Here is a 16,930-nt window from a genome sequence, read left to right as displayed (position 1 = left end):
TCACGTGGCTCCAATCAGCATTTGCATTGTTTGCAGGTGATGGGATCACAGGGGTATAGGGTATTTAGTCACAGTAAGTCTTAGGCATCACTGCACACCCCAGGAAGAAGATCCCTCTGTGGGATCAAAACGTCGGATTTTTGTGTCTGTTACAATACAATTTTTTGCTTACTTACCTCTGAGTGCAGGGCAGCTGGATGAGAACGTACTCTTTACATTATTTATGGGATTAGCACCAGGCTTATTTGGATTTCAACGTTGGAGTGCTTGCTGTATATTGCCGTGTATATATATATATATATATATAATGAATAAACAAGAACAGTAGGCACTCCGTCGGGGAAATCAAGATGATGGGTGCAAATCCTATATAGAACAAATAGACAATACGATACCGTGTGAGGACGGATATCAGAGGCAGCACTCCAAAAGGTAGTCACAAGAATGTTGTATTAACAAGACATCATATCCAACGTTTCGGTCCTTCGTGCGGGACCTTTCTCAAGGTGATGTGAATACAGAGTGCAATAGAACACATATAAATACCCTCAAAGCCCATGACAAACAGGTGTAGCACATGATTACAATAAAACAATACCTGGAATGCATAATGATGGACTCTGCCATGTCTCTGAACCAGCCAGTGTTGTCTGAAATGCAGGGAACCGCCCCGTGTGGTGAAACGCACTCACTGCGCATGCACAGGTCAGGGGTGAAAGGCAAGAAGTCAAGTAACCCCTGGCGCGTGTCTCAGAGCCAGAGAGGGCGCCTGCAATGAATGGAACGCATGCCGAGCAAAAACGAAGCCATCTGCGCATGCAGGGCAAAAATAAATAAATAATCAGCGCGTCTGCAGGGGAACTGATCGCCCGCGATCTGAATGCAACTGCGCGTGCGTGAGAGTGCTGATGCGCGCTATGGCATAACAAATACACTAGATATATGCAGACTTGAACTAGACCGGGCAAATTGAAGAGAGTAAGCCTAGAAAAGGCTAAACAATGACTAGTTAGTAAGCCTAATGTTGCCTATATGGTAAAAAAAAGTTCCCCTGCAGACACGCTGATTATTTATTTATTTTTGCCCTGATCCGACTCGCGCGTGCGCAGATGGCTTCGTTTTTGCTCGGCATGCGTTCCATTCATTGCAGGCGCCCTCTCTGGCTCTGAGTCATGCGCCAGGAGTTACTTGACTTCTTGCCTTTCACCCCTGACCTGTGCATGCGCAGTGAGTGCGTTTCACCACAAGGGCGGTTCCCTGCGTTTCAGACAACACTGGCTGGTTCAGAGACATGGCAGAGTCCATCATTATGCATACCAGGTATTGTTTTATTGTAATCATGTGCTAAACCTGTTTGTCATGGGTTTTGAGGGTATTTATATGTGTTCTATTGCACTCTGTATTCACATCACCTTGAGAAAGGTCCCACACGAAGGGCCGAAACGTTGGATATGATGTCTTGTTAATACAACATTCTTTTGACAACCCTTTTGGAGTGCTGCCTTTTGATATTCGTCTCAAACACGGTATTGTATTGCCTATATATATATATATATATATATATATATATATATATATATATATATATTTTTTTTTTAATATATATATATATAGGCAATACAATACCGTGTTTGAGACGAATATATATATATATATATAGTGACACAGTCCCAGGATATTAGGTAGCTTTCTGTCCGATTTATATCAGAAAGTGTAGCCATAGTGTAAATGTGATCCATCCTACAGCTTCACAGTTACTGAGGCTGGTGGATGGGAAATCCAGACCAGAGTTCACAATGGTTCTAATTTCTCTCACTTGCTCTCCTAATAGAGGAACAGGTACTTATGGCAGATAGGTTTGCTGCCTCTACTCTCTCTCCTCTCTACTCTCTCTCCTCTCTACTCTCTCTCCTAGAGCCTGGAGCACTGCTGCCTTACAGGTCTCCAGATTAAAAAGGTCTTTCTAAATATCACAAGTCTCGTCTTCATTTGAAAGCTTAATTCTAAAGCTCTGTACATATTATTAAATCTATTAAAGCAGCACTCCAGGTTGCATTTCTTGCTTTTTTTTGTTATAGGATTGAAGCAGCGGGTCTCTGCAGCTTAACCCCATTAATTTCAGCTCCGGAGATCCTCTGCTTTCTTAGCTCCTTAATGGATGCCCGTAGCAGCTCCATCTGGGCTGTGTACCTAACGAAATTGCGGCTTAAATGTCCAGCGTCATGTGGGCCAATAGAATTCCATGACGTCATCCTTTGTGGCTTCCTATTGGCCCGCGTGGATGGGTCTTTTGCCACATTAAAGTGCCCTTTTAATCATTTTTTTGTTCTGGTTTCTTCCTGCTCCGTTTGTGCTGGTGCGCTTTTTGGTCTCCCTTTTCCCTCTATTGGCCCGCGTGACCAGGAACTTTTAAACTTGACAGAGTTACCAGCACCCCCTACAGAGGTAAGTATCTCAGGAAGGTGGGGGTCTCTGCAGCTGAAATTAATGGGTTTCAGCTCTGGAGACCCCCCCTGCTTCAATTCTATAATAACAACAACAAGCAAAAAATGCCACCTGGACTTAAGAGCCCTCTTCTTGGCCCATCACAATGTATCACAATCTTCATTAAATCTCTGATTCAAACACACTGTGTTATCCTCTTCCCCTTCCTACCTTAACCAGAGGAGAAATGGGCAGACAGTATGACAAATTCTTAAACAAGTGAATGAGCGTAGTAATGAAAAATACAATAAATACAAAAGAAGAAAAGCAGCATAAAACACAAGATGATTGAAAGACAATCCAACAAGAAGATTAGATGGGGTGATGATGTGTAGAATAAGCAGACAAAACAATTACCACCATTGCCGCATAGACCAAAAAGATAGCAGAAACGTTCTCATTATGTTTTTCAACAGATCAACTCTTTACATCATTCTTCCACCATCCATGCTAGCAATTGAACTTACTAATTCTATAGCCGAGTCTTTCAGCATGAATCCTCTTGGCCATAAACTGACCCTCAACTAGAGCTCGGATCTCCACATCCTTTGGGAATTCTGACACCTAAACAAAGTAGCAAATAACATGTTAGTTGCTATCATGGTATTCTTCTGTAATAGTCTGATACGGAGAGAAACAGTACATGTGCCAACGTGTACAGTTCATTCTGCAATTTAATGGCTCATAAAATAACCAAATTCTGTGAATCAATGTGATTTTACCATTCGTTATGAATGTAAATGTATTTTCCGATACCTGAATGAAAAAGTGTATGAGGTCTCAAGCATGCATGGAACAATTATATATGAAGAATTATCATAATGGTTTGCAATTACAGTACCATGCATCATTGAATACTACTTTAAAACAACACGTTAATTCAAAGTAAAAGACAAGTTGTTTTATAATACGGGGGAAAACTACATAACATTTATGTATCCTTAAATTAATAATAATGACTCATTCTTATGTAGCATTGAAAATGTTATTAGGATTGCAATATGAGCGCACTTAACTGCATGGTATACATAGCAGACATTGTACACTGATATTCAAAGTCTATATTTGCACAGTTATACCCAAGAGCACACATTTCCTATAAGCGACATTTCGATTAAGTACAGTTTGTCCATTTTCTGCATTTATAACCCTAATCTCTGTATGATAAACCCAAATTAGAGCATAGCACCACCAATCTAAGGTTGATGTAAGGATAAAAACACAGCCCCTAAAAACTCAGAACCCAAATCCACCACATCATGTATATTGTGTCAAAAAGAGTGCTACTAGGATTGTGACCTCAGGTATACAACAAAAGACAAAAAGGCGGAGTGCTACATCTAACGACATATATTATATAGTTAAATACTTATCTGAACATCTTCTCATAAGCAAGGGACATTTAGTTTAATTGTTGGACAAAGTATTTTAAACCTACAACCACTTTACGGTATGGCCCATCTGTAGGTCCTCACACTGCTGTACCTGCAAAAAGCTCTCCTCACCTCTCTAATGGAGGGAGACCTGTCTCAATAGACTATTCATTCACAGGTGCTTAGCAAGAAACGCCATTTAAAAGGAGTGATGAGTGAGCTTAAAAACAGGGAGGAGGGGGTCACTAACCTCCATGTTGGTTTAACAACTGAAATTAACAAACACACACACAGCCCCTGTAAGCTCAGAAACCAAATCCACCACATCAAAGATGTAAGTAAGGACAGTTTCAAGACACGGGGGCTATTGCTAGAACTTCCTGTGGAACGCAAGTGTTGTTTTGTCTTTATGCCAGAGCAGTACATGCGGGGAGACTGGGTCCAGCAGTCATGTCACATCATACAAAGGGAAGAGTTGAAAGTTATACTGAGAAACATGTTTGGCAAAGGGCTTTGCAACAAGAAGTCTTTAGTTACATAATGAGCAGGGTATCTACTATATATTTCTGAAAGTGTTCTATGTGTCCGGGTCTGTATGTGTCTCCCTGTGTCCCTAGCGGCAATCTCATTGGACCTTGGGCCTTGGGCCAGGCCAATGAGATTGCTCCCTTGGTCCGCCCGCCCCCTCTCATTGGCCTGAGGCAGAGTGAAGGGGACACACCCCACACACCCCACACACCCCACACACCCCACACACACACAGCACGCGGCTCTGGCTCTCCCTCACCCGGCGCTCTCCCTCACTCCCCCCTCCCCCCCCCACACACACACAGAGAGCACGCGGCTCTCCCCTCACACAGGCCGCTTTTTCAACCGGCGAGGCTGCTCTCTCACCCTGCGCTCACCCCCCCCCCCCCCCCCACACACACAGAGAGCATGCGGCTCTCCCCTCACACAGGCCGCTCTCTCACCCGGCGAGGCCGCTCTCTCACCCGGCGCTCACCCCCCCTCCCCCACCCCCCCCCCCCCACACACACACAGAGAGCACGCGGTTCTCCCCTCACACAGGCCGCTCTCTCACCCGGCGAGGCCGCTCTCTCACCCGGCGAGGCCGCTCTCTCACCCGGCGCTCACCCCCCCTACCCCCCCCCCCCCACACACACACATAGAGAGCACGCGGCTCTCCCCTCACACAGGCCGCTCCTCCGGCTGTCTCCGCCTCTCCGCGGAGGAGCCCGAGGTGGAGGAGGAGGGCGGCCGGGACCCGCACGCCGTGTGCAAGGTGAGTACATGCAGGGAAATGCCTTATTTACTGCGTCCCTGACTCCCCCTGCCCCCCCTGCCCTCCCTGCCCTCCCTCCCCCTGCCCTTTGCCCCCCTGCCCTCCCTCCCCCTGCCCTTTGCCCCCCCTGCCCTCCCTCCCCCTGCCCTTTGCCCCCCCTGCCCTCCCTCCCCCTGCCCTTTGCCCCCCCTGCCCTCCCTCCCCCTGCCCTCCCTCCCCCTGCCCTTTGCCCCCCCTGCCCTCACTCCCCCTGCCCTTTACCCCCCCTGCCCTCCCTCCCAATGCCCCCCCTGCCCTCCCTCCCAATGCCCTTTGCCCCCCCTGCCCTTTGCCCCTCTGCCCTTTGGCCTCTTGCCCCCTCTCTCCCTGCCCTCTTGCCCCCCTCCCTGCCCTCTTGCCCCCATCCCTCTCTGCCCTCTTGATCCCGCTGCCCTCTTGCCCCCCTCCCTCTCTGCCCTCTTGCCCCCCTCCCTCCCTCCCTGCCCTCTTGCCCCCCTCCCTCCCTCCCTGCCCTCTTGCCCCCCTCCCTCCCCTCCCCCCCTCCCTGCCCTCTTGCCCCCCTCCCTCCCCTCTTGCCCCCCCTGCCCTTTGCCCCCCTCCCTCCCCTATTGCCCCCTGCCCTCTTGTCCCCCTGCCCTTTGCCCCCCTCCCTGCCCTCTTGCCCCCTGCCCCCCTGCCCTCTTGCCCCTCCCTGCCCTTAGCCTCCCTGCCCGTAGCCCCCCCGCCCCTCCCTGCCCTTTGGCCCCCCGCCCCTCCCTGCCCTTTGGCCCCCCTGCCCCTCCCTGCCCTTTCGCCCCCCCGCCCCTCCCTGCCCTTTTGCCCCCCGTCCCTCCCTGCCCTTTGGCCCCCCGTCCCTCCCTGCCCTTTGGCCCCCCCTGCCCCTCCCTGCCCTTTGGCCCCCCCTGCCCCTCCCTGCCCTTTGGCCCCCCCATCCCTCCCTGCCCTTTGGCCCCCCCTGCCCCTCCCTGCCCTTTGGCCCCCCCGCCCCTCCCTGCCCTTTGGCCCCTAACCGCTATCTTCATGCCGCCTGAGGTGTGGGGGATGCCGGGACGCTAACTATTTGCATGCCGCTGCCACGGTAGGTATGGGGGTGCGGGGGGGGGGGATGCCGGCCTGCCCTCTAGCTTCATGCCGCCACCACCGGTATGGGGGGGGAGGGGGAAATGTCACCCAGTCACTCACTCCTCACCCACCCAGTCACTAACGCACTCACCCACCCAGTCACTAACTCCCACCCAGTCACTAACTCCCACCCAGTCACTAACTCACCCACCCACCCATTCACTAACGCACTCACCCACCCACCCAGTCACTAACGCACCCACCCACCCAGTCACTAACGCACTCACCCACCCACCCAGTCACTATCTCACCCACCCACTCAATCACTACTCACCCACCCACCCAGTCACCAACCCAGTCACTAACACACCCACCCACTCAGTCACTAACTCCCACCCAGTCACTAACTCACCCACCCACCCATTCACTAACGCACTCACCCACCCAGTCACTAACTCACCCACCCATCCACCCAGTCACTAACTCACTCACTCGCCCACCCACCCAGTCACTAACTCACCCACCCAGCCACTAACTCACACACCCACCCAGTCACTAACTCACCCACTCACTAACTCACCCACCCACTCACTAACTCACCCACCCAGTCACTAACTCACCCACCCACTCACTAACTCACCCACCCAGTCACTAACTCACTCACCCACCCAGTCACTAACTCACCCACCCACCCAGTCACCAACTCACCCACCCACTCACTAACTCACCCACCCACACAGTCACCAACTCACCCAGTCACTAACTCAAAGTCACTAACTCACCCACCCACCCAGTCACTAGCTGAGACCCCGCTCACTAACTCACTTAATCGCCCTCACTAACCTGCCCGCTCACAAACTCACCCACCCAATCACTAACTGACTAACTCACCCGCCCAGTCACTAACTCACCCAGTCACTAACTCACCCACCCACAGAGAGAGGGCAATGGGGAGCAGAGATAGGGGGTGAGTGGACAGAGAGGGGGAGCGGGACCATTCAATCCCGGGCAACGCCGGGTCTCTCAGCTAGTACATTATATACAAGACATTGCATGCTCAGTTAAAGATAAACATGTAAGCGTATGTGTGCAATGAACCTTTGTATCATTGTAAAATATCATATACAGATCTGCGTACAATGCAGTCCTTGCAAACGTGTAATTATTCAAAGGAAAACACTTCATTACTAAAATAAAACCTTAAAACATATACATGGCAAAGATGCAAATTCCAATTTTTAAATTTTTTTTTTAAAGAAGCTATTTTTATCTCGTCTCCTTTCAATTCGCAGTAATATTAATGTTCTATACAACAATGTACCAGACAGTATGACACTCCAAAACTTCATTTGACATAACATTTCTCTAAGGAAGTTGTACTGAAAATAATAATATCACTTGTGGTGCATTTGCATGTCTCAGACAGGTCTGCAACCCTGCCTTTCTCCATTATCTCTTGGCATACAAGTGCTTCCACTGCAGCCGAGGATTCTGGGTAATGACATGCGAAGGAGCCCTCACAGTGTCACTTTTTTGCTACTGTACATGTCCATTTTAACATGGACCCCTATAAGCTTATGTACAAATGGGAGAGAAAAGATCCCTAAATGATGCACTCTACTTAATCAAAAAGAATAAATTTTTCATTTGATACGATAAACATAAAAAATAATTAAAACCTAAAGGGATGTGCTATAGGAAATCCTATATACAGATTTCTCTATTTGTCGAATGGCATAGGTAATTAACCCCAGAGTAGCCAAACATGCTTGGTGTATCTTGCAATGAATGTAAGATGCAAGATTACACCTAAACGTAAATACAGTATACAGTATAAACAGTTGCTGAGATAGACCCCACAGCTTTTCAGCATAGCCTGGGTTAAAGAAGTGCATAGCCTGTAACCCTACTCACAGAGAGAGGTTTGGAGCTTCAAAGGAAGATCAGATTTAATTTACAATTTTATATCTATTCTAATTTCTTTTACTTTACTTACTGCTATACTGAGCCTACACATAGGATAACTGTGCAAGCATATTTATGCTGTTTTTAATGTTGGCATTCTAAATATTATATGCTACTATGTGATAAAGGTCATACTTACACTATGTAATAATACTGTACAGTATATACTTTAGAGAAATGTATCATCTATTCCTATCCCCTTTTTTCTCTTTTATACTCCTTTCTGTAATTTATGTTCATACTCTCAACAAAACAAGTTTTTTTTTGTTTTTTAACATGCAATTGCCCAGTAAAACAGCACAAGTATATTTAAGATCCCTGTGTTAGTAGTATTAGCTGGGCGGGTGCACTGCGAATGCACCATGTAAGAATGATAGCTAGGGACATTGAGGGCACTTACTTAGGACACCGGTGTGAGGGAATACAATCTTCTGTCCGCAGGTCTGTCATAGCCCTGCCCCTCACACGTGTCACACTTGCGTCATTTTTTACCTCATCGTCGATGATGTCATCTTTGCGCTGCCCCTTTTGGACATGCCCACCACAAACCTCCTACCTGACAGAAAATGATCCAAATGCAGTTTCGCGGTCTGAAAAACCACTTCCCCATTTTCGCTTTGTTTGTTTGTTTTTTTCTAACGCATCATCTCATAACTCACAATTAAAAATATCCCTGTGATTAGTTCAATATGGCTTTAAAAGAGTCAGCACTTTTGTAAGACAACTTACCTTCTGGTTGTCAGCATTGAACCTATGAACACCAACCGCTTGTGGAGTGATTTCCATGACTTCAAAATAAAAGCCTAAGGGGGAAAAAAAATAAAAAACACCATTATGTTGTCTTCAACATAAAAACAGCAGTAACCTGTGCTGCTGTTTTGTTCTTGTACCTTAACTGAACTGGAGTTGACAAATCTGTCTGATAAACACAATATGGCCACTGGGGTCAGTCTCATTCTGGCAGCCAATAAAAAGCTGTGATGTCAACAGCAGATGAAATTGCAGCTTCCTATTGGGTGATCCATGCCATGGAAAAACGCTGATAACTCAAGCTCTGTAGAATCCCCAGAGCTTAGAATACAGCAGGTCAGCTAATATACATCATACAACATTTGAAGAGGTGTGTGTGTGGGGGTGTGGGGGGGTGTGGAGAGGGGGTGTATGCTGCTTTATATCATAAAATAAGAATGTTTTTTATAAATCTAACAATCTGGGCCTGCATTTCTCTAAAGAAATGTTTAATCTCAAAAACAGCTATTTTCTTTCATATTTCTTTGCTTCATTTAAATTAAGGGTTACTATACGTACGTAGAAAGTATTAAGCAAGCTCATCTGCCTGACATACCTCTCTTTAGATCTGACCGTGTTTTATGTCGACGTTTAGGTGCCTACCTATGTTTCCATTGTTTCCAGGGGAAGTTGATCTGAGCGCTTTACAAAAGTCGTCCCAAGAGCCCGTTGAACAGTCATCTCTGATTTTCTCTCTCATCAGGGAGCCATTTTTAAAGCTGAGAAGCAAGTAAGACCATTAGCTCGACATAGTGTACTTTTGTCGCACAACTCTCTCTCTCTCTGTAATGAAATGTTGACCTCTCTTTGCCTCCAAACCAAACTGGTTCCCAAAAGTGTATTTGACTCGAGGGAAAAATAAATCCATGAGCTGTGATAGTGTAACTGTTACACATGAATGGTAGGATCGTGCTGTACCATCCAACGGGTAATAGGCTGACATTGATGTGATTGATATGAAGATGGGAAAAGATAATCATGTCAGGATCCGAAGTTCAGGTTACGTGGCCATTTATGGTTTTATTTCTAGCTGTAAATCATGTTTACTGGTTTGGTCAGATACAGACATTCTTTCAATCTACAGTAGTATGAAGATACAGTAGCTTCGTTACAACAGTTTATGCCGCGGAAGAAATATTGTGAACACGTTTTTCAGTGGGCTAACTAAAGCCTTTTACTACAAGCCGAGACTCTGCTAATCATATAGAAACAAACAAATCTAATTATTAATTTCTATATAACCCACTGTGTGCAAATTTGTTTGCAAATTTTGTAGCTTTTTTTTTACCACATTTCATAAAAATATCCATATGTACAGTATTGTTATGTTACTAATTAAAGTAGGAATACCTGATTTTATAACATACATTTTTAATTGGCGAAATTCCATACTTAGAAAAATGCCCATGTCCCGAATATTCAAATCTGGTAAAAACTATTACTCAGCCATTTAGAGTTGTGTTAAGTTACATAGTTGCATAGTTACAGTTACATAGTAGATGAGGTTGAAAAAAGACATACGTCCATCAAGCTCAACCTGTGCTAAATATAGACAACAGATACTGTATCCTATATCCGTACTTACAGTATATTGATCCAGAGGAAGGCAAACAAGAAACTCCAGTGAAATATCATCTAATGATATCTCATAAGGTGAAAATAAATTCCTTCCTAACTCCAAATATTCGCAATCAGATTACTAACGCGCTATTTCACCTGCGGGAGCCCACCACAGGTTGCAATAATGTTGGCTACTGTATACAGTATGTACAGTATTGTTTCTCCCGGGGAAAAATTTAATGTATGAGAATTCCAAAAATTAAATACAGAACACATGCGGAGGGGAGGAGGCTGTCCCCATAGCATGGAGTGTTTGAGGTTCAACTCAGGGGGCTTCTTTGTTTCTGTTTACTTATTTAGTATATCCCTGTATACTTCTCCTTTCTAAAAAGATGTCCAACTTTTTTTTTTGAAGATATCTATTGTATCTGCCATCACAGTCTCCATGGGTAATGAATTCCACATTGTAACTGCCCTTACTGTAAAGAACCCTTTCCTTTGTTGCTGGTGAAATCTCCTCTCCTCCAATCTAAAGGGTTGACCCTGTGTTGTTTGTACTGCTCTTGGGATGAATAGTTCTTTAGAAAGCTTGTTGTATCGACCCTGAATATATTTGTATATAGTTATCATATCCCCTCTTAGATGCCTTTTTTCTAATGTAAACAAATCTAAATTAGCTAGCCCTCTCCTCATAAATCAGATTATTCATGTTGATAAATAGAGCTACATGAATGAATTGCTGTAGAAACACATCACCAAAGATCTTAATGGAGATCTAAAACAGCATTTCTGAGCAATGAAAGAGTGGACCCATCAAAAGTTTATCCTACAAGTCCCCTGTCTGACATTTAATAGCCAGCTTCCAAGGCTCAGATAGATAGGTACCGTAGTGGCAGTAGTAAGTAAGGAGTAGGTGGCACAGTGCATGCAGCCATGAGATATATTCTGCAGGATTTAAGGATGATATCTTAAAACTCCAGGAATTTACAGTACATCTCAGAAAATCCTCTAATATAAATGGCCGTGCAGCTTGAACAGCTTTTGATTTACTAAAAATACATTTTAATGGAATGCATCTTTTACATTTCAATTATTCAGAAACAAAATAAACACGCGGCTAAAATACTGCAAAGAAAAGCTACAAATCATAGAGGCCCATGTGACGGCATAATAATGGTTAAGTCCGCTTCCGCTCGTTGCCCCTAGCAGTCAAAATGGCGATCCAGTGTACCAGAGTCAGAGTGGCCATCTTAAGCTGTAAAATGGCCGACAGCATTGTCAATAAGTTAAGATACATTAGCTATTCGTGTACCTTAGTTTATTATGCATCTGTGAATTCCGGTCTATGCCCGTGTGACTCATTGTATGCTGGGGCCACTATCAACGGTCGAGTGGCAAGCATACAATGAGTCAAGGACTAGCCTTTATGTGGGGCCAGGTGCAGTACTTGGGGACAATAGTGAGGTGGGGAAGGATGAAGTCACCTGCTGGAGAGTCCATGCTTCCAAAGCAGAGGCATTGTTCTCCCCTGGCAGCGAGGCACCAATCCCTGTGTGAGGTATGTAGCCGTAATTGGAAACTAAGGCCTGGGTCCTAACCCATCGACTCAATTGGTTAGGTCTAATTTCCCACGTTCCCAAGCCTCGCCCCTATGGGCGGTCCTTGGGCACTGGCACCACCCATGGTCCTGATTGGTCCGTTCCAGACCAGCCCTCGGCTCCTGACGGGCTCAGGGGAAGAAAGGTCTCCCCTGATTGGTCGGCACCAAGTGCTATTACATAAGTCACCTCCCGGCGCCGCAAGATACCGAATGACCAATTAAAAAGTGGATGGGCTGTAAGGTGTCTTCCACCGCTGGAAAGTGTCTTATGCAATAGCACCACTTAGTTAATATGGTCCAGAATGTCTTCACAACCTGAGGTTCCAACTGGCTTAATGTTTAAAATGGATAATTTAATGAATATCACAATGAATAGTGGTTTTGTATGTGTATATGTATATATAGAGAGACCAGCGGATTAAAGCCTTGAGATCAGACTTTATAAACCGTGGATATAACCACAGAATTGTAGACCAGCAAATTCACAAAGCCACCAGAACACCAAGAAGTGATCTCCTTGAATACAAACAGAAGGAGACAAGCGACAGGGTACCTTTGGTGGTCACATATAACCCACACCTACTGCTGCGGCCGAGTTTATTCGAGCATTTGCCCATTCTCGGCCGCAGCAGTAACCTGGCGCGCGCCGGAGGGTGCCGGGTGCGCGCCGAAGCAGCGGAAGAGCGCCCTCCGATCGGGGCGCTCTCCCTCCCGCTGCCGGGTCCGCCGGGTCCCCCGGAACCCCCTGCCGCCGTCCCCCACATCGCGGGACACCAGGGCTCCCTCGGGGAGCCCTGGACGCGCGTGCAGGAGGCGCAGGCACCCGATGACGCGTGACCGCGCATCGGTGACGCGCGGCACGCCGAGGGGCTGCCACTAGCAAGCCGGGAAATCTCCCGGCTTGCGGATCTGGCCGCAGTGTGATAAAGTGTGTCGGTAGTGTAGGAGCCCTACGCATGATCACCAGGAAACTACAACCCATCCTCCAGGAAGATACAAGACTGCAACAGGTCTTCCCTGAAGCACCCTTATTATCATACAGACAACCCCATAATCTCAAGAATATTATGGTAAGGAGTAAAGTATTCAGCAGTACAACTGAATGCGGGACAAAACCATGCCAGGACCCAAGATGCAAAACTTGCGCAATGCTCTACACAGCGGACACAATACAAATACCACACAGGAATCGGGAATACAAAATCAGAGGAAGGTTCACTTGTTCCTCCAGCAATGTCGTGTACATCATCATGTGCATGAAATGCCCAGGGGGCTGCTACTACATAGGTGAGACAGGGCAGGGGCTAAACAAGAGAATGAACCTGCATCGCCACAGCATCACACGCGGAACAAGAGACAGTCCTGTTGGCGAACATTTCTCTGACTCTGGCCATAAGATGAACGATCTGAGGGTTGCCATACTCAAAGGTAATCTTAAAACACCGAAAGAGAGACGGTTGCATGAATACAAATTTATGCAACTGTTCGGGACACTTAGCAGTGGCCTAAACAGAGATCGAAATTTTATGAGTCATTACTGACACAAGTGAACTCTCTTCCCATGAGCGCTAAAGGCCATGTCTGTACATACTGTGCTATATGTATGCACACACAGCTGTCTCTCACACATACTAATACTCCTTGTTTTTCCATCCCTATACACCAATAGGGACCGCAAAGTATCCACACACACTTTTAGTTGTGCTACAATCTCTCACATTTCCACACCATTTATATCCACTCCCACTCAACACACACCTTTTGTAAAGCACTGTATATACTGTGGGCTCTCCATTCATTTTTATTCACACTGATACACACACACACTCTTACATCACTTGCTTTCAGGAACCTTTTGACACCTCTAGCCATAAAACATATCCACACCAGGGGAAGGACCAGCACAGATAACATTCCAATAGACACTGTTGTTAAGTATACCTTTTGCTTGCTTCATTCATTGTAACATCGGCGGAAGAAGAGATCAGTGTATCTCGAAAGGTTGATTTTAACTGTTGTATGCTGGGTGATAATGGGGAAAGGCGGGGTTGCAGACCTGCCTAAGACATGCAGATGAGCATACAGTTGTATTTGCATATTTGCTTTCCTGTGGAGGGTTTTTGTCACTTTTTTTACTCACCATAACTTAACTCAGTATTATGGTATATATATATATATATATATATATATATATATATATATATATATATATATATATATATATATATATATATATATAGCACCATTAATGTACATAGCGCTTCACAGCTTGACAATCATATAAATAACAAATAATAGAAATAACATATAACAGAAAGAAGTGCTTCAGACATAAAAGTGACACTTAGGAAAAAGAGTCCCTACTCCGAAGAGCTTACAATCTAATTGGTAGGCAGGAAGAACGTACAGAGAAAGAAGGAAGGTAAGTGCGTCTGCAAGGGGTCAAGGTCGATGTATGAGGTGTAAAGTATCAGCCACGCAGCTACTCATATGCTTTGATAAGGAGGTGTGTTTTAAGATGGGTCTTAAATGTGGATAGAGAGGGTGCTTGTCGGGTATTGAGGGGAAGGGCATTCCAGAGGTGCGGGGCAGTCAGAGAGAAAGGTTTAATGCGGGAGAGGGCGTTAGATACAAAAGGGGTAGAGAGAAGACATCCTTGAGCAGAACGCAAGAGTCAGGATGTGCATAGCAATTAGGGCTGAGATGTAAGGAGGGGCAGGAGAGTGTAAAACTTTAAAAGTGAGGAGAATTGAGTGTGAGATGCGGGATTTGATAGGAAGCCAGGAGAGGGATTTCAGCGGGGGAGACGCTGAGACAGATTTAGGAAAGAGTACAGTGATTCTGGCAGCAGCGTTTATGATAGATTGTCAAAATCACTGTACATGCTATGAAGCTTTAAATGTATTCTGATTTAGGTCCTCTTACCATAGCAATGCCATGTAGTCGTGAGGTTGAACTGGATTGCAAAATATATGACCTTCTAAAGCAGGTGTGGGTTCTTGAATCCAGAGGAATAGAGTGTCACTTGTGCCAAGGCTGACCTGGGGAGTTAAAAAGGGAAGGACGTGTGAGAAAGTTAACCTCTTCAGTTAACATGGAGCACACAACTCATTACAATGTTTTACATTGTATTATTTTATTTATAATTTGTTTAAATCAATCATTTGTAAAGGTTTAACTTTTGCATTGAAATACTACTGTCAAGAGCCTCATTAAAAGCAGTATGTAGCCAGGTACCACCTGGGCTACTAATTTCCCTCCCTAACACATAAGTCCTGGTACCAGCGCAGGCAGTGTTAGGGTTACATCTATGCCCTGCTGCAGTAAACAGCTCCCTAGAGTGACAGCGGGGTGTGCCTAAGGCCTAGGTGCTGCCTACACCGGGGCTAAGACCTGGGGCCCTCCCTGGTAACAAAAAGGGGCTACAGTCCAAATTATAGTGTTCTACCCTTCCCCCTCTGGAGGAAGAGGTGTTATTCTACAGCCAGGGATCTGGCTCTGCCTGTCCTTCCCTCCCGCAGGGGAGTGGAAGCATCTACCCCATACTCCACCAGGGAGTGTGGGAGACAGGGAGAGACTCCTGGGGCCTCAAGCTCCTTGGGTTGACTCCAGGGACCACAGAGAAGAGATTGCTGTGTTATGTCAGTGTGCTGTGAGGTGTGCTGTGCGACAAGGATAAAGACCACCGTTATGTTTTACTCCTGCCTGAGGATGCAGTCTTTCAGTGGGAGGGAAAATAGGTTTTCCTGCAGGGACTGCACCTATCTCTGATAGGCCCTGTGGAAACGGAGGCGCTGCACCGAAGATAGGAGCTACAGATCCGAAAGCCTGTCCTGTCTATCCCCACTAACACCGGCGGACACTCAGAATCCTGTAAGCCTAACAAGTGAGCAGCACTACACCCGGTAACCAGAACCAAAAATCCCTTCAGGTGGGGGAAAAGGGGTTACAAGTACATATTACCTCCATGATCCCATAACATAATGTGTGCCTCACTATGAATAAACAGTACACATACATATCGAGGGATATATAAAACTGTTCATATTCAAATAGCCACGTGAAAGAAGTGATACAAGTAACAGGCAAAGGAGTAAAAAAAAAACTTCACTTTGCTGTAAACAACTAGTGCGGTGGCTCCTGTGGTAGGGACTGTGGGAAATCCCAACTGCAAAACGTACTATATTTATCAAAGGAATAAAAAATATTTTTTCCAAAATAAATTTTTCATTACAAAGTTTATGGTGACAAATTTCTCAAGTAAACTTGAGCCTAATTACTATAGCTCCTAAGGCTGCGTCCACAGTGGAACGCGCTAGCTTCTGCGCGCCTTGGCGCGGCGCACGCTCGCTCGCCTGTAGCAGGAGAGATTTCCTATCCTGCAGGCAGAGGCTACAGAGAGGCGTATCGGGGGAGCCCCGCCGTGATGTCACGGAGCTGGCCTCATTGGGCCAACCACTCACGTGAGCCGGCCGTCGCGTGGGAAGTACAAACTTGTTTGTAGCGCGAAGCGCCGGTCTCCCCGTCGCGCATGTGCACATGCTAATACATTGTAGTCCTAGTGTTTGATCCGGCGCGAGCTACGTAGCTTGCGCCGTTTCCTGCACTGTAGAAGTAGCCTAATGTTTTCTAGGGCCGCGTTCAAGGTGAGTGCGACCACGCATGTGACGGCGCATTAAAAATGCCGCGTCTCTATGACGCAGGCCATAGAGTGCCGGCGCTCGCGATCCATGAGCAGACAAATAAATTTGTTTCTGTCGCGCGAAGGCCGGGTCTCGTGAGCGGTTCACGCAATGAGGGCGAACCAGCTCCGTG

General features: G+C 46.2%; 1 protein-coding gene across 1 annotated transcript in view; it reads right to left on the bottom strand.

Annotated features, from left to right (window-relative positions):
- Positions 1 to 16,930, bottom strand: part of XYLB (xylulokinase) — a 195,360-nt gene that overhangs the window by 132,229 nt on the left and 46,201 nt on the right. Inside the window, exons 12-15 of the mRNA XM_075589153.1 lie at positions 15,041 to 15,156; positions 9,559 to 9,674; positions 8,896 to 8,969; positions 2,952 to 3,048 (exon numbers count right to left, since the gene is read on the bottom strand). Coding sequence (XP_075445268.1) covers positions 2,952 to 3,048; positions 8,896 to 8,969; positions 9,559 to 9,674; positions 15,041 to 15,156 — 403 coding nt within the window. The remainder of the gene's footprint in view (positions 1 to 2,951; positions 3,049 to 8,895; positions 8,970 to 9,558; positions 9,675 to 15,040; positions 15,157 to 16,930) is intronic.

The sequence above is a fragment of the Ascaphus truei genome, chromosome 2 (genome assembly GCF_040206685.1).
Source record: "Ascaphus truei isolate aAscTru1 chromosome 2, aAscTru1.hap1, whole genome shotgun sequence".
In the NCBI taxonomy this organism is placed as follows: domain Eukaryota; kingdom Metazoa; phylum Chordata; class Amphibia; order Anura; family Ascaphidae; genus Ascaphus; species Ascaphus truei.
This window is presented reverse-complemented; position numbering and strand designations above follow the sequence as displayed.